Source organism: Puma concolor, chromosome A1, assembly GCF_028749965.1.
Source record: "Puma concolor isolate L17-30 chromosome A1, mPumCon1.1.hap2, whole genome shotgun sequence".
NCBI lineage: Eukaryota > Metazoa > Chordata > Mammalia > Carnivora > Felidae > Puma > Puma concolor.
The window spans coordinates 38,529,082-38,554,668 of NC_141667.1; the positions used below are offsets into that span (position 1 = coordinate 38,529,082).

At 42.4% G+C, this 25,587-nt stretch overlaps 2 protein-coding genes across 2 annotated transcripts in view; one reads left to right on the plus strand and one right to left on the minus strand.

Moving 5' to 3' along the window:
- Positions 1–295, minus strand: part of LOC147584114 (uncharacterized) — a 37,318-nt gene extending 37,023 nt beyond the window's left edge. The window contains exons 1-2 of the mRNA XM_086716016.1: positions 287–295; positions 83–193 (exon numbers count right to left, since the gene is read on the minus strand). Coding sequence (XP_086572142.1) covers positions 83–193; positions 287–295 — 120 coding nt within the window. The remainder of the gene's footprint in view (positions 1–82; positions 194–286) is intronic.
- On the plus strand, positions 46–12,401 carry ISL1 (ISL LIM homeobox 1). Its single transcript, XM_086678556.1, has 6 exons — positions 46–340; positions 1,204–1,393; positions 4,200–4,459; positions 6,296–6,582; positions 7,771–7,938; positions 10,014–12,401. The coding sequence occupies exons 1-6, from the start codon at positions 313–315 to the stop codon at positions 10,128–10,130; spliced, it is 1,050 nt and encodes a 349-aa protein (XP_086534682.1). The 5' UTR covers positions 46–312; the 3' UTR covers positions 10,131–12,401.
- The last annotated feature ends 13,186 nt before the right edge of the window (positions 12,402–25,587 follow it).

A 25,587-nucleotide genomic window follows, 5' to 3' on the forward strand; every position in this document is an offset into this window, starting at 1 on the left:
GCGCTGCGTCAGACCAATGGCGATGGAGCTGAGTTGGAGCAGAGAAGTTTGAGTAAGAGATAAGGAAGAGAGGTGCCCGAGCCGCGTCGAGTCCGCCGCCGCCGCAGCGCCTCTGCTCCGCCAACTCCGCCGGCTTAAACTGGACTCCCAGCTCCGCGAGGGCGCGGCGCAGCCGGGCAGCGGCTCTCTCAGCCTTGGCAACCCCAGGGGCCACTATTTCCCACTTAGCCACAGCTCCAGCATCCTCTCTGAGGGCTGTTCACCAACTGTACAACCACCATTTCACTGTGGACATTACTCCCTCTTACAGATATGGGAGACATGGGCGATCCACCAAAAAGTAAGAGGCTATTTTACCTTGTGGGGCTCGGTGTGCTGTTCTTGTGCGCGGGTCTCTCTCAGGCACGGGTGCCAAGAGCTCTTCAGAGTTGGAGTCATTGCCTGGAGAGAGAAAAGGTGGCTTTTTTTTTTTTTTTTTTCCTTGTTGCCGCCACGCCTGCATGCTTGCTGTCGGTTCTGATCTTCGGGAGACTGATCGTACCTTGTGTCTGAATTCGCCTGTATGCCCTCCAAAACCCTAGCCTTCTGGTGCTAAGCGGTGGTTTCCTCCTCGGGAGTCTTGAGCTCCCCGAGAAGGTTATTCTGTTGCAAAGGTCTGCCTGTGCATACAATACCCGGAGATGTGAATTAGCATTAGACTTGCAAAAGAGAACGAGTGACAACTGTATTGATGCCTGCTCTTGCTAACAATATCCAGTCCTATGTGCTATTTAAGAGCGTGCTTCATGAAAAATATAAGCGTTCACTTAACGCTGCTAGTCAAAACCTTTTCTTTGACTTGACTTATCCATAATCTTTCCCGATGATTATGGCAGAGAGGGAGGAGGGAGGAAAAAGAAATACAAAATGAACGGGTTTGATTGCGTGCTAGGCTTACAAATGTAGACTATTCAAATCTGCATTTTACATATATTCCACCTCCTTTTTTAAAATGAGTCAAGGTTTTGATGGCACACTTCAATTACCATCCCAAAGTGCAATACTCTTGAAAAGAAAAAAAAAAAAAAAAAAGAAGAAGAAGAAGAAGAAAGAAAGGGGGGGAAAAACTCCCAGAGTACGCCCTATAAGAGAACGACACTAAAAGTGTGTTTATCTCTGTAGGAAGTAAACGGTTAGTCAATCATGTATTTATTTTCATTTCAGAAAAACGTCTGATTTCCCTATGTGTTGGTTGCGGCAATCAAATTCACGATCAGTATATTCTGAGGGTTTCTCCGGATTTGGAATGGCATGCAGCATGTTTGAAATGTGCAGAGTGTAATCAGTATTTGGACGAGAGCTGTACCTGCTTTGTTAGAGATGGGAAAACCTACTGTAAAAGGGATTATATCAGGTACGCCATTTATATTGCTTCCTTAATTTTGTGAGATTTCCCTGTCTCTCTCTACTCCTTTTTTATTATTGGACGTGGCTTTGTCTTTTTGCGAAGTTTGCCTTAGTGGGAGCCAGTGTGGAAAAGTTACCCTTTAAATGTGTTACATAAATTGCACTATTCTGTTTCTTTCACTGTTTGGGGGGGGAACCCCACAACTCAGTATTGGTTTTTATAAGTTGCGGTAGTGAAGCTGGTTTAATGGCTCTTGGAATTTGTGATGGTCAAATTGTGTTCTTCTTTCACCCTCCCCCTTCCAAAACAAACAAACAGAAATTTAAAGATGGATAACTTCGGGTTTCTAAATTCTCTTTTTTAAAAGGTTGGTTTTTATTGTATCATGCGGTGTTTTTCCCTATTCGTTTATTTTTTATAGTTCAGTATTTTAGTAACTTACAAATTCTGTGGAAATGTCAATGCAATACGCAAAATAAAAGTTTGAACTAAGGATGTTTAGAAGTGCACTTTGAAAGTGCAGATAGAAATATTGCCCCTTTTCCTCTTAGGGCAAGAGTCCCTTCTTGGAAAATTTCAAAACCAACCCAAATATTCCCTGCAAAAAGACCGGATATTTAATCTTTTTAAATATTAACCCTTTGGTGACATCTGACTATCTTTTCTTTCTTATCTTATCTGAGCTGATGAATTAGACAGAGCAGATCAAATTGCTCATCATCTGTCTACGAACAATTGGTATATTTAGATAATTGAACAGCTTCCTTTCTCACATTAAAATCTGGTAACTGATAAAATGAGCGAATTGCCCATAGTGACAAGACTAACACCACATTGGGAACTTTCTGAGTTTTCCTTTTTTTTCTCTCTCTCTTTCAGTTTATTTTGTGCCTTAACTTCATGTTCACAAATCTCAAATTTTCTCTAACCTGTGTATATATATGTCAGAAATTTCATTTTCTGCCTTAGGAAGTAAGTAGAATTCCTAAAGAAAATTTTATTGTTTTAATAACAAACGGAAGAGATAACATCTTCACTATTATGTTAAATAATATCAAAGTATTATGTATCTATTTTTTAAAAAACTCTCCAGTGTCTATTAACAAGTAATTAGCTTTTGTAAGTTATAGAATTTCTGGAGCCGAGAACTTATATTAAAGTTTAGTCAAGATTTAAGTATGCAGTCACAATTTTTCCCTGTCCACTTAGTGTGCAACGCTTTTTCTTATTGCAAAATCATGAAATAGTATAATCTTGATAGGTAAAACTGAGCAGTTGGGGGGTTATTAATACTTTGCAGGGAGAAAGCGGGAGGAAATAGGGGATGTGGGGAACTAGAGGAAGGGGGAGGGATTTTCCAAATTGTTTGGTCACAGGCAAGGTAAAGTCCTCATCCTATGAAATGGAAGATCTCACATAGAGTAGGCGGAGGGAGGAAAAACTTTTGAATCTACCTTCTAACCTCTGACAAATGAGCCGTTTTCATTGTTTACTTGACTAGTGTGTGAGCTTAAGATTCTGGAGAGGGAGAGCTCACTTTGCACCTCTAGGACTATCTTTCCTCCTATGGAGATAGGGTTTTGCTCAACTGCTAACAGACCTTCCTGTATCTAATTCTGCATACACATTTATAAAAGGAACCAATCGCTTTTACCTTTTCCCCTTCTCTCTCCCCCTCTCCCTCTCCCTCCTCTCTCTCTCTCTCTCTCTCTCTCTCTCTCTCTCAGTTATGTGAGTGAGTGTGTGTGTGTGTGTGTGTGTGTGTGTGTGTGTGTGTCCCTTTGAACTCCTGTCCTTTTAAAAGCAGAACAGGGGGACTATTTAGGTTTGTCTCCTGGAGGGGGGAGTGAGGTGCCCTCCCCCTACTTTGTATGGATCTTTTCCTCTGGTCCATTCTGTTTGTAGAAATGTTCCCACTTCTGTTTTTACTGAGCTGGAGAGGGGGCCAGGGCAGTGCCCCCTAGGTGGAACCTACAAGGATTGTCCCTTGTAGGGTAAGATCAGCGAGGAAGACCTTAGAAGTGGGTCTTTTCATTTTTCTTGCTGGTCATGGTTCTCAAGCAAACTGAAATAGAAGTAGATGCTTCAACAACTTGAGAAAGATTGAGGGAGCAGGAGCAAATTTCAAAGATAATAAAAGAAAGAATGGAGAGGAAAACTTTGTGTTAACATTGTTGCGGGAGGAAAAATCCTTAGGGAAAAACTGCAACGTGGTTATTGTGCAGAAGGGGATCTGGAAACCCTCAGAGGTTTCATTTTGCTACTCTGCTTGTGCATTTGTGCATATTTACAGACCGAGTGCGCTGATAATCTCATCCCCTAGCCTCTTATTATCTTGGAAGGACTTTTTGTAGCAGTTTTGGAGACATTTCTAGCAGCAGAAATTGGGGGATAGGAAGGCGAAAGTGTAGGGCCAGTGGCTACTAGAGTCACCCGGACTCTTTTCTGCCAAGAGCTATAAGGGTTACCCTGGGACTGATGGCTGGAACAGAGGCCCAGGTTTCAAACACATCAAACATTTTTATTTTGCGGCTGTTCTGAGCTAGTAGGTACGGACGGACAGAGACATGGAGGTTCATAGGAAAGGAAAGGGGGGTAAAAGAAAGGGAGACCAAGAGAGAAAACCATTTCTATCCTCCCATTCTCAGCTAGTCGGCGGATGCTGACTTCCGTGACGCAGGGCGTTGTGGCTGGGGTCATCTGCAGTCTTGGGCCCGGGCCATGCCGGCTTGAAGTGATCCCTCTCTCTGTGTTTTTCTCCTCACCTCCGCCGGCCCCCCCCCCCCCCCCCCCCCCCCCCCCCCCCGCGCAGGTTGTACGGGATCAAATGCGCCAAGTGCAGCATCGGCTTCAGCAAGAACGACTTCGTGATGCGCGCCCGCTCCAAGGTGTACCACATCGAGTGTTTCCGCTGCGTGGCTTGCAGCCGTCAGCTCATCCCTGGGGATGAGTTCGCGCTTCGGGAGGACGGGCTCTTCTGCCGTGCAGACCACGACGTGGTGGAGAGGGCCAGCCTGGGCGCCGGTGATCCGCTCAGCCCTCTGCACCCGGCGCGGCCGCTGCAAATGGCAGGTACTCCTTGCCCGGAGGGAGGCCGGCGAGGGGAGGCTGGTTCTGGGCTAGGCCAGCGCCGCCCCCAGCCAGCGCGGCGGCTACCGACCTCAGCGACCCTGGCAGCCACAGGGCAGTCGCTGCGCAGCGGCAGGCAGTTTAAGGAAGTGTTCTGGGAGCAGTTTGCACAGCGCTTTGCTCTTTTGCGCAAGGTTCAGTGCTTTCACTGTGTCCCCTGGCTCACCGCACACCCCCCCCCCCCGCCCGCCCCGTCCAGCACACCTACGCGGCTGTGTGTATATATATGGGTACACATAAATGTACACCACTTGCGCTTACATGTACACACACGTCCAAACAGTACTTCCAGTTCACCTTGGCCTCCAAACCGCGGCTTACTGAAAATGGGCTTCAGCTCTCCGCCAGGTATTCTTCCTGCCGCTGCCTAATTAAAGGGGTGGAGCTCTGGGCCCTGGAGCTTCTTCCTTTAACCCAATGAAGGAAGCTCAGGTAGCCTTAAGTCATTTAGCCCCTCAAATCCCTTTTCCTTGCAACTGGCCCACAAGCTAAAACGTTTTTAAAATGTGTGTACTTTTGTGAAAGAATGGACGTGAAAAGATACAGTCCAATAACTGCAGGCCATTGCACAGAGCTGTGATTTAAAACTGTCAACAAGCTAACCCGGAGTAATTGACTTTTAAAAGGAGCCTGCGTCTTTAAACCATTCATTCTATGTGATTTGGTGAGGATTTCATCTTCAGGCTTGTCGCTGTAACACTAAATTGACCCAGTAGGTTTTGACCTGACCCTAGGGGTCCTGGAAGGTGCAGGATTTGTGCCATACATTTCAGAAAGCCCTTCCCCAAGAAGGAGAGTTGAAGTAAAGCAAGGTTGGCCAGGACGAGGCCTTCCCTAAGAAGGCAGATGACGTTTCCCAACCTTTCTTCCCCTCATGAGTAGATCTACCTGGCTCATTTTTAAAGTATCAATTCTCACTAAACACTGATGTTGAGGAAACCCGGGTCTTCCCACTCTGCTTTTTCAGAGGCTCTAAGACTTCTCTTCTAGGGGGATATGTGACTAGCTTGCACATGGGCAAAGCCAGAGTGGTGATTTCTGTCCTGTGCAACCTGTGCTGTGCTTGTGGGGAGACAGAGGAGAGGCAGAAATACTGGGAGGAAGTCAGGAGACAGAACACTTCCCAGCTGTCATTTATCTGCAGCTCTACAGTTTCGGTTTTCCTTTGCATGGAGTCAGCCCATCTCAGGAACGGCCAGGTAGATTTAGTAGTAGGAAAGATCAAGGACTGGAGTTATGGTCGAAATACTGAATTTCTTTAGCCCCTTGACACGATTGTCCCCGCTGGACTGAAGTTCAAGGCTTTCTGGCAGAATTCTCTTCGGCTTTTGCATTAGAGACCTCTTGGCTGGTGTAGTGTCTCTGGCTGATGCTGGGGTATACTGCGTTTCCTTTCCTAGCACCTTCTGTGGCCTTTGCCCAAGAGTCTAGAAGTGGGGGTTCTCCAGTAACCTGGGCCCAGTCTGGGTATGAAGAAAGGCCTGGAGGAAAGAGAAACAATGATGAAAGATGCTACCCCTGAGACGGCCACCCCTTTTCTGAGGCTATGTTGACCAGAGCAAGGGTAGAGGCTGTGTTCTGGGCCTAAACTAGTCAGCATTGACCTCTCAGACTAGAAAGTCAGATTTCATTCTCCCTTTTGCTTCCGTGGTCCCTACCTCTGCCTCCCCTGCTTTGTCTGTGGAGGCTGCAAAGCAAGCCATTGTCCCTGCAGCACTGCACGGGAGGGTGAGCAGCCCGGCCTGGCCTGCACTCACCTCAGTGCCCCTTGCCTCACAGCCGAGCCCATCTCTGCCCGGCAGCCGGCCCTGCGGCCCCATGTCCACAAGCAGCCCGAGAAGACCACCCGCGTTCGGACTGTGCTGAACGAGAAGCAGCTGCACACCTTGCGGACCTGCTATGCCGCCAACCCCCGGCCAGACGCGCTCATGAAGGAGCAACTGGTGGAGATGACAGGCCTCAGTCCCCGCGTGATCCGGGTCTGGTTTCAAAACAAGCGGTGCAAGGACAAGAAGCGGAGCATCATGATGAAGCAGCTCCAGCAGCAGCAGCCCAATGACAAAACTGTGAGTGGCCCTGGAGCCGGGTAGGGTACTTGCGGGGGGGCGGGGGGGGGGGTCGGGAGCAGAGCAAGAGTGTGAGGTGCTTGGCGGCTACCCAGGTTGGCCTGCACATGGGTTCCATCCTGCTCCAGGGCAGGAGCCAGCAACCCCTTACCTCCACCTGTGCCCAGGGGAGAAATAGCCACACCGGCCACCTGACCAGTGGGGTGCCCTTCAACCATACCCCTAGGCTGGAACCAGAAGGATGTGGTCACCCCTTCATGGGCAGGCGGCAGCAAGGCCTGGCTCCATTTTACCAGCTTTCAGGTTGTCAGTTCCCCAGGCACCGGAGAGAGGGACAATTCCTTGGTTCCCTATCTAATTCAGAGGTTTGATGGGTAGGTCACCCAGGCAACCCTCTGGGTGTGCCCCCAGCGCCCTCAGGTCAGTGAGGTCCCCCAAGGTGACCTGTGAAAACAGGACACCCTCTGCTCTAGGTCTAGCCCGGGCTTCCAGAGATGATATTATCTACTGTCATCCCAGGCCCATGCCAGCACCCACTCCACAGGCTTCCTGATTGAGTTAAACTAAAGAACTTTTTTTTTTTCTTTTTACCGCTTCAGCCCTATTTTTAAATGCCATAAAACCCCTGCTGTCATTAAACTTGGCAGGCCAGCCAAGCCTGGTCTGGGGCACTTTTCAGGTTGGTGAGTGCGTCACAGCACAATAGCCGCCAGACCTAAACCCTTGGGGGTGGGGGCTGGCGCTGTGAAGAGAACTGCCTGTAGAAAATGTAACTGAAAATCTAACTAACTGAAACTGCCCAGAAAACCACCATGTCTGGAGGCTGCCGGGAGGCCTCTTTTGCCTCAGCTTTCTGCTTCTGTGATGCTATGGCCTGTGAAGGCAGATGTGGGGAATTGGGATATGCTGTGAATGTAAAAGGAAAGGAGAGGAGAAAATCAGAATAGAACTCAGTTTAATAAGATCCAAGCAGACCTACTAGTCCCGCCCACAGAAGCAGAAAAACAAAATACAATAAAACAAAACTGGACTCTGGCTAATATCCATACATGCAGCAGATTAACTGAGTCAATAATAGTCACTATATAGATAAGATAATGCCAGGGTTTATTTGCTTAGCCTGTGCAGACAATGGAGGGAGGGAGTTTGGTCATTAACATGTTGGGATTGGGGGGGGCCTATTCACAGAATATCCAGGGGATGACAGGAACTCCCATGGTGGCTGCCAGTCCAGAGAGACACGATGGTGGCTTACAGGCAAACCCAGTGGAGGTGCAAAGTTACCAGCCGCCTTGGAAAGTACTGAGTGACTTCGCCTTGCAGAGTGACATAGATCAGCCTGCTTTTCAGCAACTGGTAAGTCTCAGCTCTTGGAGTCAGGAGGCTGAATCCCCGACAAAAAGAAGATTCTGGTTTAACTGTCACAGGAGGAAGGATTCAGTGGGGAGGGTGCCTCCCTGGCCCCAGGGTCGGGAAGAGAGGAAGGAGGCTTGGTGGAGAGGAGGCACGCACTCAAGGAAAACAAACCTCTTGTGAGTCTTTTCTGTGAGTTCATAACTTGACCATATAGGTTGAATTTCCTATCAGCCGGGCCTTCTTTGAGGTGTAACTTCAAGGCATCAGACTAACTAGACATGTGTGGGAAGGCGTGCAGGGTTGCACAATCATACATCTCAGACTTTTAGAGCTGGAAGGGACTTTAGAGATCACCTTGACATTTTGATCAGCAAATAGTAAATTTATTCTCTCCTCAGCTCCTAGAGAATGGCATATTTAAAGACCTAAATCTAGCTGTTTGTAATAATAACTGATGTAAGACACAATCAACGTTATTATCAATGGGCAGCAGGCACTTGGCTGGGTATAATTTTCAAATATATCAGTAAAGAGTTCAGTTATTTAAGGGTATGATTGATACTTTGTTACTATTATTCCTTTCTAGGACTATCTTAATCTAAAATGTAGGACTGCTTTAACATTTTAAGTGTATGAGTTCAGACGTTATACATAATCACATACTCTGGGGGATGTACAGCAAAAGAAGCAAGAGTTCTACCAATCAGAGAGACGGCACATGAAAACCTGTTTTAGCATTAATATGTTTTACACATCCAAGGAAGGGAAAATTAACTTACCTTATGCCTACAAAAGGCTTGAGGAGCAAGACAAGTAATTATTAAATATGTGTACTTTGTGATATGGCATATATACACATAATTTTATTTTTATTTAAGAGTTAACAGCCCTATAGAATCTTGTTCTGTAAAACAAGATCTATTCTAAAAACTTTGTTCCTTTCTTTGAAAATAAAACTTCAGTTGAGGTTAGCTTTTCACCCTCGCATTTTCCTGGAGAGCATTTTCTTTCTCTGTGGCAACAGTTAGGTAAGAGACCAGAGGCAGTGGTTACAAGGACTTGGCCCAGCTTTACATTTGTAAGTGGGCCAGGCTAGAAGCTAGATAAATTGGAGAAGCCCCTTAACCTCACCATGGGAAAGTTTAATAGGATAGAAAGGAAGGTAGACTCTGGAATTAGGAAAAAGAACTTATTTTAAAGTGAGGTTAATCTTATGTGTTATTTAAGCAAAACCCGGGTCATAGAAGGCAGGTAAGAGGAGGGTTCAGGGCAGCGAAGTGTTTGTACCTTCTAAAACTTTAGTGTTAGATGAGAGCAGTGGGAGGGAAGCCAAGACAGGAGGGCGGAGGTTTGGGGACAGAGTGGAGAAGGAGGTTTCCAACAGCAACACAATACTTTCGGTTTAAAAGAAGGAGGCAGATATTTATAATGCGATGACGTTATAATATATGGGGCTCCTCTTGGAAGGAAGAGCCTGATTTAAAGAGAGAGAGAGAGAAAGAGAAAGAGAGAAAGGCCAGAAGGCATCAGGACCAGCAACAAGGAAGAAAGCCCACGCTGTGAACCCTCTGAGGAGTTAATCATTGTTCTGTGGAGCCTCCTCTGAATCTCCTGTCACACGATCTGAGCGATCTGAGCGTGTGTTACGGATTTTCCAACTCAAGAAGAGAGGCTTTGATGCCTAGAGACTGCGAAGTCGCCTGCTCCCAGGGCAACATGTAGCCAGCAGGATAATTTTATTTCGAGCATGCATGGTAGAGTTGCGATGCCATTTTACAGTGGGAAACACATTTGTTCTTAAATAATTTAATGCAACATAATGTTGGGAATTCAGTTTCAGTTAAAACAGAGATCTCTTGAAAGATGGGAAAGCGAGAGGTTTTCTTCTCAAGTTCTTTTCTTTGAGGGCTTTCTTTAAGCCTGTTGAAACTCAATGATCTCTGTGGATATCTTTATCTACGTATCCATCTATACACACAAACACTTGTCCATGCATAGACACATAGGACAAGCTTATAATCCTTTTAGGAATACAGTCGCAGCCTCCTTTATTCATTTCTCAACCTTCTGTGCAGGTGAATTTTTCAGAAGGAGGACCGGGCTCTAATTCCACTGGCAGTGAAGTGGCGTCGATGTCCTCTCAGCTCCCAGATACACCTAACAGCATGGTAGCCAGTCCTATTGAGGCATGAGGAACATTCATTCAGATGTATTTTTTTTCCCTGGAGAAAGTGGGAAAATATAATGTTGAACTCCGAAACAAAAGTATTTAACGACCCAGTCAATGAAAACTGAATCGAGAAATGAATGCTCCATGAAATGCACGAAGTCTGTTTTAATGACAAGGTGATATGGTAGCAACACTGTGAAGACAATCATGGGATTTTACTAGAATTAAACAACAAACAAAACCCAAACCCAACATACGCTATCCAATGACCTTAGGAGTACTGAAAAAAAAAAGACGTTTTTAAAACGTAGAGGATTTATATTCAAGGATCTCAAAAAAAGCATTTTCATTTCACTGCACAGCTAGAGAAAAGCAGAAATAGAGATTTTCTAGTCCATCCTATTCTGAATGGTGCTGTTTCTATATTGGTCATTGCCTTGCCAAACAGGAGCTCCGGCAAGTGAGCAGGAAGAGAAAACTGGCCTCCTGGGCTGAAAGTCCTTTCAGGAAGGTGGAGCTGCGTTGGTTTGCGATGTTTTTCGTTGACTTTAACAAGGGGTTAATTGAAATCCTGGGTCTCTTAGCATGTTCTGTAGCTGGTTTCTTTTTTACTTTTGCCCCTCCAACCTTCTTCTTCTTCTTCTTCTTCTTCTTCTACTTCTTCTTCTTCTTCTTTGCTTTTTTTTTTTTTTTGAGATCCATCCTCTATCAAGAAGTCAGAAGCGACTTTAAAGGTTTTTGAATTCAAATTTAAAAACCAACTTATAAAGCATTGCAACAAGGTTACCTCTATTTTGCCACAAGCGTCTCGGGATTGTGTTTGACTTGTGTCTGTCCAAGAACTTTTCCCCCAAAGATGTGTATAGTTATTGGTTAAAATGACTGTTTTCTCTCTCTCTGGAAATAAAGAGGAAAAAAAAAGGAAACTTTTTTTTTGTTTGCTCTTGCATTGCAAAAAGTATAAAGTAATTTATTATTTATTGTCGAAAGACTTGCCACTTTTCATGTCATTTGACATTTTTTGTTTGCTGAAGTAAAAAAAAAAAAGATAAAGGTTATACCGTGGTCTTTGAATTATATGTCTAATTCTATGTGTTTTGTCTTTTTTCTTAAATATTATGTGAAATCAAAGCGCCATATGTAGAATTATATCTTCAGGACTATTTCACTAATAAACGTTTGGCATAGATAAATAAATAAATGCAATGATCCAGGGTCCCTCTTTTATATGTTTACAAGTAAGCCATTAAAATGTCTGCAATTAAGGACTGCATGTGAACGGGGTAGACTGACATACAATAGGTGTGATGTTTCATTGCAAATAGTTAAGGTCGAACTTGCCAGTTTGCATTTTAATAGTTGAATCAAAACTGGTTGGAAGCCTTTAGTTCTCAGCTGTGATAATGTTACTAACTGCTTTTTTGAAAATGAGATGCTGTCCTCCGTTCTACCCCCCACCTCTCCTCCCCTTTCTTGCCCGACCCACTCCATCCCACTCCACCCCACCCCACCCCACCCCAAATAGGAAGAAGGTCCTGCTTGAAATGCGTTTTGATTCTGAGTATTTTATTTTCTTGGAGTAAGTGCTTTATACCAAAGTCTCCTGCTTAGGATTGTTGAAATGACCCATATTTCAAGTATAAGCTCTTGCTAAAAGAGAGCCTTTCTGCCTGGTCAGTGAGGTATGACCATTATTTACCGGTGGCGGCTGTCAGCCGATTGAGAAATGCTGCTTTCTTTGCGCAGGAAGAGCAGGCCGAGAGAGTTTTCTCAGCAATTCCCAGAGCAGTCAGCTTACGTCTTTTCTGGTCTCTCTTCCCCACCCCCAACTTGTTTCCTCCTCCCCTCCCCTTTCCCCTTTCTCCCCCAACTCCCAACTCCCCAACCCTCCGAAGGCTGTCTAGCCTCTGCCGAGAACCGCGGCCGAGGCTCCGTCGGGGAACCGCCTTCTGCGGGCTGGGGCCGCGGCGCGTGCTGTGCAGGCCCTCGCGGCGCTCGGAGCCACGGGCACGAGCGCTCCCACGCTCCCCGCCTCCCCGGCCCCGGGCATTTAGCGGGGGTTCCCGTGTGGGAGCCAGAACCCAGGGATAGATAAAGGGCCCTGCCCGAAATCAGGCTTCTTGGTGCTTCTTCGGTTGCGGGTGTCGAGCTGGGATTTGGGGCTCCACCCTGTCCCCCTTCCGTCCTCCACCCCAGGATGATACTTGGACTCTTTAGAAAATGGATGCGTTTGTATGCGCGAGTGTCATGGCGTTTTAAATATCTGACAATTCTTAATAAATACGAGAGCTAACATACCCTAATCGTGTGTCTTGTGGCGCGTGCCCCTTCGGACCCCTGACCGGGAGCAGCTCGGAGGCCCGGCTGGAGGCCGGGTGAGCCCCGCGGCTCCCGGGCTCTCACGTCGCTTTCACCCTCTCCAAACCTGCCGCAAGTCGGGAAACGAGCCTCAATTAGGCTTTTGTTTGGCATCGTTCTACATAACGGGTTAATTACAGGCTCTAACGTGGGGGCAGAGAGAAAACAAACTTTGCATTGAAAATGTTACAGTGCATTAGACATGCCCGTTGATTACTTTGATTGTTGTGTCTAATTCTTCACAGAGGGGTAATAATTTGGCCGGCGGTAATAATGGCTTGTGGTCTTCTGTTGAGAAAAACAGGAGTTATGTCTTATCTCACACAGATCTTCTCCTGAAAAGATCCCTCTCTCTCTCTCTGTCTCTCTCTCTTATCTCTCTCTAATCTCTGGCATCAGACTTGACTCTTTCACCTTCCCGCTCATCATTTCTATTTGCCTGCCATTTCAGTTTTCCTTTTTCCTCCCCATCATATTTGGGAATTCTAAATAATAAGTGCAAAGATAAGTAGGTCCAACCTGAATATTGGTGTCTGCACAGTTACTCATCTCCCAAGCCCTCGTTTGGAGACCATTAAATTCCTTTTTCCAGCCATAGCCTCTGGTGGACTCTGTAGAGGTTAGATGGGGGGAAAAAAACCCACAAACTTTATTTAGGGTTTTAATGCAATGGAGGGACTTAAATGAGGCACACATCTTTGTGATGCTTTCTCATCCTGACATTTATTCCCAAGATTAGGGGTGGGGAGGTGGTGAAGGAGGTGATGTTTTACATGTATATATATCAGACTATTCTGGGGTCCACAGCTTGAATTTAAGTACAGTAATTTGGGAGGGGAGTGATGAACAATTTGGTTTCACTTGCTAGATTCAAGATATTTGTTGCCTGATGGCTGAGAATGGATTGATGGGTCGATTGCATTCTAGTTCTTGTATTATTCATATGAAAGGTGTGTTCCCTTCTAGACTCCTCAGCATGTGCTCTAAAATGTGTAGCTGAAATGTCTCCTTGTTTGCAAACCATCTCTCTCACATACTCTCCTCTTCCCTGTATACCTCTGGAGACCTAGCTTTGAGCTGTACTCTTCTAATGAAATTCCTCCTGTTTGCTATTATCTTTGATCCTCCCTCCCCTTATTACTCTGAATTCTTCCTTCTGGATATTATGACTCATTTCCTCCAGCTTCTGCAAGCTAAAACCTAATGCAACTAACAACATCCAGGATGCTCTCCTTAAATCAGGGAATCCACATCAACATCTATACTCAGAGAGGATTCCTCCCCCCCCCCCATTGTTTCAGAGCAATAACATCTTCTATTTGAGTTTACTGTCTCTCTTTCCCTTTCATTAAATGGACCTGGCTTTCCTTACCATTCAAAAAGTTCTTTTCTAAGTCAAAACCATATTTGAAGAGACTTTTTTTCTTTGTTGAAATAACATTTCTGGTTATTTGACATTCTTCGTGGGTGTGTGTACCCACTTACCAATTCACAAGGGTTTTTTTTTTTTTTTGAATTCCAGATTAAATATATGACTCTGTGATGCTCTGCTGCTATTCATCCTAACCAGCTTGTTAGACTCATTGCATTGACCTCTTTTTTTGGTCTATCTTATTCTTTTGACTAGTAGCCAAAAGACAATGTGCTTTTAAGGTACCTAGAAGTAGTTGGCATTTCCCTAGCACCTTGAACTTTTAAGCCATAAGATCGTTTTCATTGATATATCTCTTGTAAGCCCCATGTGGATTTACTTAGTCTTTTCCATTTTCTTAAAAAAAATGAGAAAAAAAAGTTAAAATTTTGTTTAAACCATGAGAAGAGCTATGTGTGGATGGAATTCAACCAATTTGGGTTTTTAATCCCACCCCTACTACAAGTAAACTAAGCAGAACTACTTATTTTCTTATTTGTAAAGTTTAGTCAATTTTTGTAAGAAATTTATAATCCAAATTATGCTTGATTTCTGTTCTATTTACTTCCTTTCTGCTAATCAACAGTTAAAGATTAGTCACAACAAGGCAAGTCAAATTTTCTTTGGAGGTTCAGGGAGAAAAGGGGAAAGGATTTTCTGTGTGTACCTTTATTTTAAAAATGTTACTTCAAAACTGGCCCCAAATCTTGAATTCTTGCTAACTATTTGAAATAAAAATAATTAACTTGTACAGTGTGGGTTAATGTTTTTAAACTAAAATGCAAGTAGTTAATTCAGGGCGCTGGCAGCTGATTCTGTTTACTGATCTCTTCTGATTGTTGTTTTCTTGATAACTGAGCAAGCCACTGAATGGCTGTTTGAGCCCAGGCGCCACAAACATAAACTTCACAGCTTACAATGTCCCAAGTCATGATGGAGGATCTCTCCACACCTCCCGGAGACTTCTGAAGTGTAGACAGAGAAGTTGGTTCACAGAGAGCGTAGGAGGGGGAGGGGCGGGAGGGAACGCTGCGAGTGTTTGCTGTGAGCGTTGTTACTATCACATCCTTTAATTTTTATGGCGCTTACGCTGTTGGCTCAGAGAAGCCAGTTTCTGTGCCTCGGGGGAGCCAGTCTCTCCCCAGAGCCGCACTTAAGACTGGTTGACCCTTTTTATTTTTTAAAATTTATTTTTCAACTCTTTATGCTTAATTATCTTCTGGAAAAGCGCTCGGCAATGGTAACCAAAGCGGTCTAAAAAGAAACCCCCACCCCCACCCCAAAGGGGACGCCTAGATTTGGAGGAAAAAAATGTGGGGTAAGATTGCTTTCCGCCAGGTAGGGGAAAGGCACTTTACTACAGTCCTGTGGGAGATTCCACTGCGTCTTCTCCTTGCCTGGGATCCCCTTTCCATTCCATTGATTGAAAGTTCGCGTTTATTTCGAGGTGGTGTTATTTGTGGATTTGATTGAGGTGGCTGGCTACTTATTTTTGCCGGTCTTCCTAGGGGTGCTTCCCTCGGGTGCATTTCCCGCGGGGTGGCTGGGCGCTAAGAAGTGGGGACCCGACACTGGTCTAACCAGCCCCGCGACTCCTGCAGGCACGTCAGCCCTTGATCCCTTAAAGTAGGGACAATCGTGGTCCGGGAGAGGAAAAAAGGGTGTTGGTGGGCCCTTCTCTTTCAGGAGTTGATCAGGTTGGCAGATCTGGAGGGCTAATCCAAACAAGGCGCTTGACTTGTGAGGTCGCGAGTCTAGACAGAGCTGGTGGCTCGGCGGCTCCTTATCTTTCCCTGGAATCAGCCGAAGAGGCGCTCCCCCGGCCCACTGCGCTGCGCTCACCCTTGCCGGAGCCACTGCTCCGCACAGACGGCACAACAAACACAGCACCTGAGGCTTTACAGCTCGCTTTATTGTTTGGTGGGAATGCTGCAAAACGGTCATTTGTTTTTCGGAACCCGCGCCTTGGCCGCTTCGCGTTCTGGCCACCGACTCCGGGTGGGGGTGTCGCCAGCGCCCGGCTGTCCGCTCCGGCCCCGCTCGCTAGAGCGCTTTCGGCAACTCCGTCCGGCTTCCTCCCCTTCTATCCAGCGCCACCCGCCCCCCTCCGCGAGGGCCTACGGGAAACCCTCCCCGGCCCTTTTCTTTTTTCCGAACCTTGGGAGGCGAGGGGGGTGGAGGGACTGTGCGAGGAAGCCTAGGGCGAGGTGTCTTGGACTAATCCGGTATCTCTTCTTGCTGCCTGGAAATGACAGTTCTGCGCTATAGCCATTTATGGTTTGCGGGGTCAGTGAGCTCTGACTCAAGGGCGATCAATAAAAACATTTAGTTCAGTAATAAGCTGCCTCCCCCCCACCTCAATGTACCGAGAAGGATGCGTCACCATCTTGGACAGGGTGTCTCTGAGCAGCAGAGCGCCCTTTCTTTCCCCATGAGCACAAAGAAGTGACGTGACTTTCCAGTGTGTTCACGACCACTTCGCTGGGCAAACCGTGGAAGTCTTCCTTGATCCTCAGCTGGCTTCCCCCACAAAGAGGCTGGCACTGCCATCCACTTGGGAGCAGGGGGACCTTTGGGACAGAGCTTGGTTGCAAATGCCAACTTTGGAAGGACAGATAGCCAAGCTTGGGGATATACAATCAAGGATTTGTGGCTTGCCACTTTAGATTAATTGAGGTTAAATTAATTATAATTTTGATCCTTCCCTATGGGATTTTTCTCTTGTTTCAAAAGGGAGGCAGGGTTTCTAGTTACATCTTGTTATTTACTATTCTTGTAGTTTGCAAACAGCATTCTGTGTATGTGTATGTAATTGGTGTGGAATAGATAATACTGCCTCTGTTTGAAAACTAACCATAAATGTGGATGAGAGTCATTTGGTTATGTGCTTAATGTGGTAGCGATACAAACACCATCATCTCCCAGCTTTGGAGGCACCACAAATCCATATCATGCTTTTCCCTGCCTGGGCTCAGTCTCACAACCGTGTGCTAGATGAAAAAAGATAAAACTCAAGTTTCACAAAATCAAGGAATTTCAGTAGGGAGGTTAAAAAAAAAATTCTGTCTCCAGAAAATAATTCTTAACTGTACTCAGGCACTGACTTGTCTTGTTCTCATGGGTAAGGGTTGCTGTTTATTTTGACCTGTCACAAATACAATGTGTTGTTTGAAACTTGTTAAACTTAGCAGGTATATGGAGATAGTACTAGACAGGCCACTGAATATGATAAAGTAAAATATGGTGGGAATGAATTTTAAGGGCTATGAAAGATTTTCCTTTTTCCTACTAGTTTTTTAATGAATATTTCTTTGATCTTTTTTCTCATGGTTATGCAATATCTATCTGTAGATTAGTAGTCTAGTGCATAGTAAGGTATGATTGGCAAAGTGTTACTTATTCAGGTTCTATCCTGCAGTCATTTTGATAACATAAATTGCCTATATATTCTAAGTAAGTTCTCTTTTCCTTGATTAAAAAATGCCCACACCTAGGTAAAAACATTTCCTGTCTCAAAATTTTCAATAATTACTTATGAGAACAACTATTAATTTGTTCTTGTTGTTGTTATATACAGGAGGTTTACTTTCAAAAATAGCTTTAGCAAAGGAAAAAGTGTATTTGGTTTTGGGAGAGGACTAGCAGGAAACAAAAAAAAAATGAGATAGATTTGTAAATAATGCATATATACTTTGAAACAGTATATTTTAAGCCACAAAGGGAAAAAATATTTATGGACCAAATAGTGAAAAATCTTATTTTAAACTCACAACGTATACCAGATAGTTATTTAAAGTTTTATATCAGTAGTCAGAAACTTTTGTTGTGGGATATCAGTTCTCAAGAAAAAAAATACATGAAATTAACGTAGACTGTCAACCAAAATGCATTTAGGATCTAATTCATAAAACAAGACGAGTGACTTTATTTGTAAAATACAGTAATTTGTTTCCACTAACAATGAACTCTGATGTCTAAAATGATTAAATGTGGAAAAATAGATGACCAGTTTCTGGAGAATGAAAATGCTTAGTAAATTCTGAAATCATTCACTTTTTGCAGTAATACATGGAAATATTTTTAGAGCTCACTACTTAGAATTCTGTATTTGTATCAAAGCACATTTCATACTTTTAAAACTATGTTGTATCCTTGAAATCTTTACAACTTTAGAGACACTAGCCACTCTTGCATTTTATGCATGGCCAAATTTCTACCTATTTATGAGACGTTAAACACTGGGATGAAGGATGGTATATCACCAATAAAACCTCACCTTTTAGTTCTATTATCCCATCAATGGATTCATAGGTCTCATTAATGTTAATGGAAAATGTACTTATGTGTCGTGTGCAAAACAGGGCCTGGAGATTTTTCACCCAGTAAAGTCTTTATAGCAAGTATGCTAGAGCCAAGATGACCTAAAAAAGTAGTTTTGATCACATCTAAGCCGAGATAATGTTAGTCTTCCAGGTGCAAATGAGCATATGAAATGTTAGGATTAGAATTGACTTTAAAAACAAATATATTATTTTTTTTAACCGCCTGAAAATATTCCCCCCCACCTTTTAGAATTTTTGGAGTAACCCTTAGCTAACTGATAGTTCAGAAAGATTCCTGCCAGGAAAATCCAATAGCTTCTCTACCACTGAGAGACCTAGGACCAAAGCTGGTTATATACTGCTTACTCAACATATAGGAAGTTGTTTTCATTGAATTATTTACTGGAATTTGAGCGATGCTTTGTTTATTTGTTTTCATTTTGTAGTGGTGACTGACTCTATGAAATCATTCTTGTGAATAAATGTATGCATTTGTAATGTGTATTATGGCAGCCTTTGGCCGAGGTATAGAGTTTTCTCTAGGGCAAAGCTAAGTGGCTAGCATTAGAATAGAATCTGTAACATTACAGAATTGAGTGATGACCAACAATATAAATGATGAGTGTTATTTATCATGAACATTGTTTTGGTTATTCAATTTGAAATCTTCCAGAATCACTATGCAGACTAAGAAGACTTAAAATATTCTTTATAAGGAATATCAAGAAAGGAGGCAGTTTCTCCTAGGGCAAAAGATGCATTGTGGTTGTTTCTGCCATGACATGACACTTTTCTATCTGTAAAGCACTTTACAGTCATTAGTTATGCATGAGAGTCCACAGAGCCCGTTTTCCTAATGACCTCTGTACCTGTTTCTCAGCACAATTCTCAATTCCCTCTTCTTTCCTTCATGTATTTAAGAGCAGAACATCAAAGAAGCCATACTCTGTCCTTGATGACTTCAATGAGGACCGCATTAGATCAGAGAATGGAAACTATTTTATAGACATTTTCAGTGATGCCACTCTCCTTGCTTCCAGGAATCGAGGGGAGATGCTGAATGTTGACATGGGTGAATACAGTGAGTTAGCAAAACTGTAATTTATCTCCTTAAAGCAGTGACTCTCAGACTTTTTGATTTCATGACCCCATTACACTCTTCAAAATTATTGAGATCTCCAAAAGCTTTTGTTTATGTGAGTTATATCTATTCGTATTTACTGTATAATAAGTTAGAATGAGGATTTTGAAATATTTAATATTCATCTAAAATAATATGTTACTATAAATAACTGTTTAATGAAAAATAAGTATAGGTCACAAAACCAAAAATTTAGTAAACAGAGTGGCATAGTTTTCTAGTTTTACAAATCTTTTAAGTATCTGGCTTAATCGAAGAGAGCTTAATTCTCATATCTGCTTTGTCATTCAATCTGTGGCACTATCTCCCATCATGTAGCCTCTGGAAAACTCTATGTTCACTTGTGAGAGAAAGAATGTAAAAAGGTAAATAATGTTTTAGCATTATTATGAAAAGAGTTTTGACCTCCTAAACCTCTCCAAAAGTTTCCCTTCAGGGGTCCCCAGAACACGTGGCGAGTACTTCTGCCTTAAAAATGAGCTTTTACAGAAGGCTTGTAGAGAAACTATTGTGTGAGGGAATTGAATTGTTTGTATTAATGCTCTAGTGATACAGGTTTGCTTTTAACCCAAGTCCAGGTCACATTTTTATTTTGTGACTTTCAAGTTCCATCATCAAATACTGATTTGAAAGTCATTTATACCCAGGGCCTTGAAGAAAAAAAAAAAACAAAAAACAAAAAAAACTTGTGATGTTATATAACTGAAAATTTAAGTCTCCTTTCTAAAAAAAAGCAATCTCTAGGAAAGACAGAACTATGAATGTGGTCTAGTATATGTAGTACGTGCTGGACCCCTTTATCTTCTTATCCTTTATCCTTGTGAAGTTGTGGAGGATGATGAGCAGTGAAATCCATAATAAATAATTCAGACTTGATGTAGGTGGGAATTCCTGGCCACAGCATTCTGAGACAAGGAATTCCAAATAGTTATACTTTGAAAAAATAAAAAATAAAAATAGTTATAATTTGGAAAAGTCATTTGGTTGTTAGAATGAGATAGGCTTGTGAGATGAAAGACTGGAGGCTAGAAAAAAAGCAAGTCAAGGATCATAGTGGTTTAGGCAGGGGATGGACCTTTTTATAGATAGCATGAAGAGAAAGGAAAGCATTGGTTTGAGACAGATTCTGAGAAATTGACTGATGTGGAGGAGAATGGCTGTTGTCCATCGGCATTTGTTTTCCTTTTCTTCATAAGCATATGGAATGGCCATGTATCCCAAGTTCTCTTACAGGTTGGGGTGGGAGGCAGGTGGTGAGCACACATGACCGCATCCTTGCCAATGGAATCTAGGCAGAAATAACATAGGTTATTCTAGCCTTGGGGATGTGCTTCCTTTACGTTCTCTTTTGCCTTCCAACTAGCTGGAACTCATGAAAACCCAGGTTTCGTTCGCAGATGATGAAAGTGCCCTATGGTACAGTGGAATAGCACGATGGAACTAACTAATGTTCTAAATAACTTTGGTGAGTGAAACTGCCCACTCACCTGAAGCGTTCAGCTCAAACTGTAATTGAGAAACAAGTGTTTATCTTCTTTAAGATACTGAATTATTATTGGGCCCATTTACTACATCAGCTCGGCCTTACCCTCGTACAAGAGAATATAGACTAGGGCTTTGAGATAGTGAAAAATCTAGGAGAACTCTAAGGTTCTGAATACAACATGCATGTGTTCACTTCCTTGCTCACTTATTCATTAACCCACGCAAGTATTTATCTAGTGCTTATTATGTGCCATGTAGTGTTCTATGTGCTGGCTATACAGCAGTGGACAAAGCAAAAAGTTCTTGCCCTTAGGAAGCCTATATTTTTGTGCATTCAAATGACATACATATAAAATGCTGATGAGAGTAGTGATAGCTACTATGAGGAAAAACCAAGCAGATAAAGGGCATAGGGAAGATTGATCAAGTAAGACTTCTCTGAAGAAGTAACTTTTGAAGAAGTTGTGGGCATTTGAAAAAGTGAAAATGATATACGTATATACTGCACTGATGCTATACTGAAACTGCATATTTGAGTTTTGATGTTCCCTTGATGTATCTGGCTCTGTACAGAAAGAAATGGATCAATGTTCGGGGATATCTGTAAGTTATTCACCTTTATAACTTAGTGAAAACAAAGGAATCTGTGTAGAATAAAAAAAAAAGCAAGAGGATATAAGGAATATAGTAATTATCAAAGATCTGTTGGAAGAAAAGTGACTGGGGAGGTATATGAAAAAAAGACATATAAATGTGAGAAATAGGTGAAGAGATCAGAAAAGTAAAAGACAATAGAAATGTCTCAGGAACTGAAGCCAGAAGTCTTCAAAGGGGCAGGTATGAAAAGCTGTGCCCCATACATCAGAAAGATCAAGGAAGATAAGGACAGAGAAAATGCCTTTGAACTTGGCTGAATTGAGATCATTGGATACCATAAAGAGGCAAAGATGGAAGCCAGATTTAGGAGAGGAATTAGGGGCAAAAATACTTTAAATATAGTTCATCTAACTCCTCACCATTGTTATTGGACATTTATTGAGTGCAGTGATTCTATAGAGCTCTACTCTGATAGCCAAAGTATTCACTGAGTCCAGTTACCACTTTGTGAAGAATAACTGAAGATCAAGTACCAGAGTCTGGTACCTCTGTTAACCCTTTTAGAAAGGCTCTGGAGGACAGAATTACAAAATGTTTTCAACCCCTCTGGCCACCTGACTTTTCTGAATTCAGGAAGACTCAAGAATCCACAGTCTAAGCAGACAAACCAATTAGATGTTAAAATCCCAGAGGCTACAACTAAGCTGTCGAAAGAAAGTGAGTATGGAGACGTAATTATCCAGCAATTATAAGAAACTAGGCAAAAGTCTAAGAGAAAAAAGGTCTATTGGCATGTTGTAAAACTGTTTGAAAGGTTAACAATTTGCTTAATTTTGTTGACATTAGGCTAAAATCTGTGTTTCATCAAAAGGTGATATTCCTTGGGTTCTATATTACCATACTATTAAAAACTCAGCTAAAAAGACTGATAAAAGGCAACATGTTTGAAAATGGCGGGAGGTAAAGAAAAAAAAAATCAGAAATTCAGGTAGCAAGAAGCAAAATCCTCCTGCATTTTGTGTTGTGATCCATCATCCAGCTGATGCTTTGTCAATCTGAAAACACTGGGGAATCAGATGATATACAGTTTTGCATCTCCAAGGCGCCCATGGCAAGAGAAAATCAGTGATAAAATTTGGCATAATTTGCCTTTCCCGAAATGGATTCTTACCAATAACTTATAGTTTTTCTTAGTTTTACTTTGCTCTGTAAAAAATAATAGGGCATATACAATTGTAGGTTTGTGTACTACAACCGCATTGGGGATAAAGACTCTATCTGGCAACACACACAAACACATTAGGTTAGTTACTGTTTGTAGTTCAAAATAATTTTACAAGATCGATTATGTCCTATCCAATACTTTGGATTGTACACAAGAGGATAAAATACAAAATCTTTGGTAAAGGTAGCCATGCATAAAGGAAGAAAAAAAAAAAAAGACTTACTTGATTTGAGGGCCAACATAAGAGAAATAGAAAGGACACACTCACCTAATGGGTAAATGCCAAGGTAGAGTATGGAAAAGTGCATGTCGACACAGCAAAAGACTTCAGTGAGAATAGTTGAAATACTTAGTTTTAAAAACTTTTACCTATGGTGATTTCTTTAATGCTGTTTTTCCTTCAGAATGATAAGGATTCCATTTTTTCCCCCCGAGCTCTAATTTGGGGATTATGTTAAAGTATTTAAGGCAATAAGTGAAGACACCCCTGTAACTGTAGAGGTTCTTAGTTATTCTATTCTTTGTGGAATCCAGAAATTTCTTCTGATTTAATCTTTAATTTTTTTTCTGAAAAGATTAGCATTTCTGTTCACCCTATGTAGTTTCTTTTTTTTTTTTTAATTTTTTAACGTTTATTTATTATTGAGAGACAGAGAGAGATAGAGCATGGGAATGTGAGGGGCAGAGAGAGGAAGACACAGAATCCGAAGGAGGCTCCAGGCTCTGAGCTGTCAGCACAGAACGTGATGCAGGACTTGAACTCATGAACTGCGAGATCATGATGTGAGCCATAGTTGGACGCTTAACTGACTGAGCTACCTGGGCACCCCACCCTATGTAGTTTCTAATTTACCTCTTATAACTGGATTAATTTGACGTCACCCAACACTAGGTGTCTTTTTTCAAAGACAAAGTCTTGATTGTCTTTATGAGAAAAAATGCCACAATAACCCAAACTACATTTGTTTTCAGAAAATTGTTTTTCTTCTAGAGAGAAAAAAAAAACATTTTCTTTAAAATTAATAATGATAAATCTATTTTTATACCTGAGTTTTAATGAGAATAAGTTTCTTCCCCACCACCCACTAAATCAGAATGGCAACCTGAAATCATTCACTATTGCTTAGCAGGAATATGTAAGTAACACGTTTTGGAAAGTTGTAGAGTTAAGTGAAAATGTTGGTTTTGTAAGACATAATGCATTTAACTATTGAAAAAAACAAAGAGAGAGAGAAGAAAGAAAGAAAGAAAGAAAGAAAGAAAGAAAGAAAGAAAGAAAAAGAAAGAAAGGAAACAAGGAAGGAAGAAAGGAAACAAGGAAGGAAGAAAGAAAACAAGGAAGGAAGGAAGGAAGGAAGGAAGGAAGGAAGGAAGGAAGGAAGGAAGGAAGAAGGAAGGAAAGAGAAGGAAAGAAAGAAAGAAAGAAAGAAAGAAAGAAAGAAAGAAAGAAAGAAGACAAGGAAGGAAGGAAAAACCAAGGATAAATGCATGAAGTTAGGTATTCTACAAGAGTCCCTAACCCTCTTGGCATTGAACTAATTACTGCAGTAGTAAGCCACACATAAGCCAGATGGGTGGCTAGATGACAGAGGCAGTAAATGAGATCTTTTGCAACACCTTCTTCTTAGTTTAGGAATGTCCTAATTGTCCCCAGAGGCTGTATCCTGAATGGATCAAGGCTTCTGTTGTGACCTGTAGCCACTGATCCATAGCACATATTCTTATATCAAACATGAATGAGTGGGAAATAAGGGAAAGACAGGAAGGTTTTCGAATCATTACCCTAGTTGAAGTTTGCTTTTAGTGAAATAATCATATATTTGAACAACCAGTCAAGATTGGGAGCCAAGTGTGAGGCCGATGAAAAAACAGCACTTCCTTATTGTCACTAAAATGAGACTTATGGGCATTTGACTTTCTAAACTCTACTACAGCTACCATTTAGTGGTTGTCTTCTATGTACCAGGCACCAGACTAGGTACTAGCCTTATATTGTTTCTCTTTCTCATCTACAAACATGTAAGATGAGTATATCCCATTTTGCAGAAGAGGAAAGTGACCTCCAGTCAAGAGAATTGCCCGATGTCTCAGAATTTGTGGATAGAGAAGATTATATTTAAATTAATTGTAGTTTTAATTTGCGTAAGAACACTTAATTTTGTTGTGTTTATTCATAAAGCCATTTTTATTGTTGACATGCAATCAAGGAAAACCTTAAAAGTTTTAAGTGTTGCTTTCTGACATCGTAAATAATCTTTTCCTTGAAAAGCAAACCCTTAGGTCTTCAAAAAGCAAGACTCTTGTAGGTATAGCAATGTGTTTGTGGCTATGATTACACTCCAAGTCCAGCTCTATGGGTCACTTTCCGTTTCTGGAATGTACCACATTTGTTTTGTCTTGTTTTTGTCTTCTTTTGATTCTTCCCCCTTGGCCCTCTACGAGGATTATTTCCTGTGATGCACCATTCATCTGCCTAAGCCCAACTCAGCCTTCAGGTTCTCAGTTCAGATGTCAGTTCTTCAAGAAGCCGAGGTCATGTGCCCCAGCTGTGTGCTTCCGTAACAGACTGGATTTGCCTGCTTGCATGCTTGTATCCCCCACTTGCCTGTGGGTGCCCAGAGTCTATTTTTTTCAGCTTTGTAGCCCCAGAACCAGCACAATGCAGAGCAGACACTCTGTTTATTTACTGTATGTACATTAAAGTGTGAGTGAATATCAGACCTGCCAAAGTCAGATGAGAACTGCATTGCTTTATTAAGGGCTAAGGGCAAGGAAGAAACAGAAAATAGAACTATTTCAGAATGAAGACTGGAATTTAATAAAATGATGAGAGAGAGACAGACAGAGACAAAGAGGCAGACATAGGGTGGGGGGAGAGAGAGAGGAAGCATGCTGTAATTTATTGGTTAAGGACATGGAGTCAGGCAGTCTTGGATATGA